Source organism: Cannabis sativa, chromosome 1, assembly GCF_029168945.1.
Source record: "Cannabis sativa cultivar Pink pepper isolate KNU-18-1 chromosome 1, ASM2916894v1, whole genome shotgun sequence".
Taxonomy (NCBI): domain Eukaryota; kingdom Viridiplantae; phylum Streptophyta; class Magnoliopsida; order Rosales; family Cannabaceae; genus Cannabis; species Cannabis sativa.
Genome location: NC_083601.1, coordinates 1,216,934 through 1,221,363, shown reverse-complemented (window position 1 = coordinate 1,221,363; position 4,430 = coordinate 1,216,934). Strand labels below are relative to the sequence as shown.

Below are 4,430 nucleotides of genomic sequence, written 5' to 3'. Positions count from 1 at the left end.
TGTAACAGTTATCATTGGATCGAAATCCTTGCAAGATACATTCATTGTCATCATTCAGAACATATCAATGATCACTATCAAAAGAAACAGTAAACCCTTGATCACAAATTTGACTGATGCTAAGTAAATTAGCCCTCAGTCCTTCAACTAACATCACATTTTTCAGTCTAGGTAACCCTTCAAAATTTAGAGTTCCCATACCAACAACTTTTCCAGATAGGCCATTACCAAAAGTGACTTCTCCACATTGCATAGGCCGAATGTTAGTCAAAAAGTTCTTGTCACCTGTCATATGCCTAGAGCAACCACTGTCAAAATACCACATTTGAGATGCAGCAGTTTTATCAGAAAAACCAGCTAGACAATTCTTTTTCACCCATATTTGTTTCAAACTTTTATGTTTCTTTTGAGATTTTTCCAAATTATCAAAATAATTTGTTTTAAACAGATTTTTCAACGTGAAACATTTAGGTCTGATATGTCCTTTTCTACCACAAAAATGACAAGTGGGAACAAATCTTTTTACCTGAGATCTTACTCTTTTCGATAATCCTCGAGATTTTACAGCATCAGAAACTTCTCTTGCTGTAACAGGCTGTGAAATTGTTACAGCAGACTTTGTAGCCTCAAAGTGATTCGTTGGAACACTAGATTTTACAAACTTCGTGACTCCAGAACTTTCCATTCCACTTGAACCAAGGCCAGCGAACCCTCTTTGACCTGCATTCTGAGCTTTTTCAAAAATAGAAGATCCAGGGTTAAGCATTTGAACATTTTTCTTAAAATTTTCAAGTTCCTTCTTTAAGAGAGTGATTTTTTCATTTTTATCACAAAAACTTGTCTCATACTCTTTTATTTTCAAATCACACATTTCAATCTGATGAGATAATTTTTTATTCAATTTATTCAACTCTCTATTTTCAGAAGCAACCTGAATCCATTTTTCATACATGACTTTGTATGATTCAGCAAGAGACTCTTCACAGATTTCAGACTCATCTGAATCTGATTCCTCTTGTTCAGTGGTATTATTCAGACATACCAATCTAGCTTTGACCTGTGAATCACACAACACATTAGACATAACAGAGGTTAGGGCAACATTTTCAGAATTATCTTCATCACTTTCGGTTTCATCATCACTCCAAGTGACATTGAAACTTTTCTTATTCTTTTTCAAAGTGTTTGCACACTCAGCTTGAATATGCCCAAAACCTTCACATTCCCTGCACTGAATTCCCTTTTTGTTAGAAACAGATGGTTTAATAAAAGTATTACCTTTTGAACCTTTCGAAATATTCTTTTTATTTCCCATCTTTTTCATATATTTCTGAAAATTCTTAGTTAATAAAGCAATCTCATCATCACATTCACTATCAGAATTTTCATTATCAGCAACTTTCAAAGCAATACTTTTACCTTTATCAGCAATGGATTTGGGTTTGTCCTTTTGTTTAATCTGTTGATTTAATTCAAAAGTACGTAAGGAACCCATCAATTCTTCCACCTTCATAGTGCTAAAATCTTTAGCTTCCTCCATTGCCAAAAGTTTAGTATCAAACCTTTCTGGAAGTACTCTAACAATTTTTCTCAATTACAATGTTTAAATTTGTTCATCCAAATAAGATCTAATAGTTTACTCTATTCTTGAGTGTCGTAGCTAGCTTAAAAGATCAATGTGCAGATTCTTCAACAAAAGTTATTGGATTGAATGATCGTTGTTTATCCGAAAAGAAAAAAGAAGAATACTCTAATATGCTTCAAGAGGTATTGTATTCTTTTCAATAGTTTAGAATTAATCTACATAAATTATGTTAAGATTCTTAGACTTATGGTTCATATTAGATAAAAGAATATTTTTATTGAATTTCGCTGCTTTTATAACTCTTATATGCACCATAAAAATTTATTGACAGAGCAGACTGATTAAACAATTAACAAACGTTTTTTATTTTCAAACAAATAGAAAAAGAGATGATAAAATATTGGTTCAATTAAGGCCACACAACATAATTACACTATATAGTTTCGATTTATCATTACAAAAAAATAAAGAGTAGAACAGAGACATAAGTACAGTTGTTGCTCTAATTTTGAACAAGAAACGTTGATTGAAATATAACAGTCCTTCCTTAGAAATAGGAACAAAAAACCAAAAGATGTGAAATCAGTTGTAGTAGAGCTCGAGGCCCATGCCGTCATGGACCTCGTAGTCCTTGAGAGTGATATGGTCTTTGTAGATGTTGTACCACTTCTGAATTCGAATCTTATCAGCTCTGGTTCCGGTCTGAGCCGCCACCAGCTTCTTTAGGTCACCGATTGTGTCATCCTCGTTACACTTGACCTTCACCTTCTTTCCTAAACGATCATTAAGAACCACCTCAATCATCTTCCTTCTCTTTCCGAAACCCTAAATTCCCAAAGTTTTGAGAGAGAATATTATGAATATGGAGAAGCAGGAAGGAAGGAGAGTATGGAGAAACGCGTACACAAAAGAGCAAGGAATGAAATTCTGTTAATTCGAGAGAGACCACAGCAAAATTTAATAGAATAATGATAAAGAGATGATTTGGTTGGATAGTATTTAAAGGCTCCACTCACCCACCGCCTTATTTAAAATACTTCTATATATCCCTAGTCGAATAGGAATAGGAATTACTCATTTACTCAAATTATTAATATCTTTTAATAAATTAATTGAATCCTTAATTTTATATGCTAAAGAAGAAAAAAATTTAAAATTAAAATTAAAACTAAAACAAACGGATTTAATTGGAAAACGAAGCCATTTATTAGCATAGATATTTATTTAACTGATTTTTTTTTAAATCAAATAAAAACTTATTTATTCACAAAAAAAAAAAAAAAAAAAAAACTTATTTAGTCACGTGCTTTTTTTTTATGATGTATTTACATATTTAATATTTTTTAAATTATAAAAAATAAAAAATATTTTTTCTTTTATTAATTCATCATATTAGTCTGTACAAAAAATATAATACTAATCTATATATCTATATCTATATATCTACTAGCAAAAATTACGTGCGAAGCACGTATACTAAATTTTATGCTAGTTTTTTTCTATGTTATTTGAAAGTGATACAATTAAAAATTAAAGAAAAAATATTATTAGTTATTAGGTGAGATTATTATTATGTGTATCTAAATATTATAGTTTATAATGTTGTTAATTAAAAGTGAATACCGAATGCAATATATTAGTGTTTAAGAAAACTTGATGATTTAAATATATTCTTAAGTTAATCCAAAAATAAATTAAAAATTGATGTTCCAATACTTAAATAAACATTACTTAAATGGGTGTAAGATAAAAAGAAAATTAAAAATCAATCTCTAAATTGTTGATAATTGAAGATAGCATTTGTCTAAAAATTGTAGATAAGAAAACTAATGATAGTCATTGGTGGATTTCAATCTTCATTTGCTTTGATAGAGACAATAGTGTAATTTTTGTATTTTTCACTTTTCATTCTAGCCGGGTCCGCATATATGTGGATTGTCTATTTTTTCGTTAATAAATTGAATATGGTAATGTCGACAAAAAGTGAAAATCATGCTTAACAAAAAGTGATAGTATTCTATAACAAAATACTATTAAATTATTTGAATTTAAATTATTTTAAAATACTATATTTTATTAAAATAAAACTCTATACGATTAAAATTTCTTATTTATCTTTATTCAAAAAGAAAAAAAATAATAAAAAAAAATGAAAAGTTTCTATTATTATCTCTACTGCCTTTCTAGATGTGAATAATGGTCTCTTCTTTCTTCCATATTCTTCTTTATTTTTTGAATATTATGTTTGCAGCATATATGTAAATTATTACGCAACTTTAAAAACTTTGCTCCTAGAAATTAATGCATATGCCGAAAACTTAGAATCATTTATTTATTTTATTATATATAAATAAAAAGTGACCCATGAATTTCTCATAAACTATTTTATTTTTAATAATAAACCATTTTATTTTTAATATAAATAAAAAGTCACCCATAAATTTCTCATAAACCAAGAATTCTGTTATATAGGCACACTTTATATAGAATAGATATATACTAGCAAAAAACTACGTGCGAAACACGTATACTAAATTTTATGCTAATTTTTTTCTATGTTAGTTGAAAGTGATTCAATTAATTAAAAATTAAAGAAAAAATATTATTAGTTATTAGGTGAGATTATTATTATGTGTATTTAAATATTATAGTTTATAGTGTTGTCAATTAAAAGTGAATACCGAATGTAATATATTAGTGTTTAAGAAAGCTTGATGATTTAAATATGTTCTTAAGTTAATCCAAAAATAAATTAAAAATTGATGTTCCAATACTTAAAGAAACATTACTTAAATGGGTGTAAGATAAAAAGAAAATTAAAAATCAATTTCTAAATTATTGATAA

The 4,430-nt window shown here is 28.0% G+C and overlaps 1 protein-coding gene across 1 annotated transcript; it reads right to left on the bottom strand.

Moving 5' to 3' along the window:
• Window positions 1-1,975: 1,975 nt before the first annotated feature.
• LOC115705446 (ubiquitin-like protein 5) lies at window positions 1,976-2,582 on the bottom strand. Its single transcript, XM_061102219.1, has one exon. The coding sequence runs from the start codon at window positions 2,387-2,389 to the stop codon at window positions 2,168-2,170; it is 222 nt and encodes a 73-aa protein (XP_060958202.1). The 5' UTR covers window positions 2,390-2,582; the 3' UTR covers window positions 1,976-2,167.
• Between the last annotated feature and the right edge of the window lie 1,848 nt (window positions 2,583-4,430).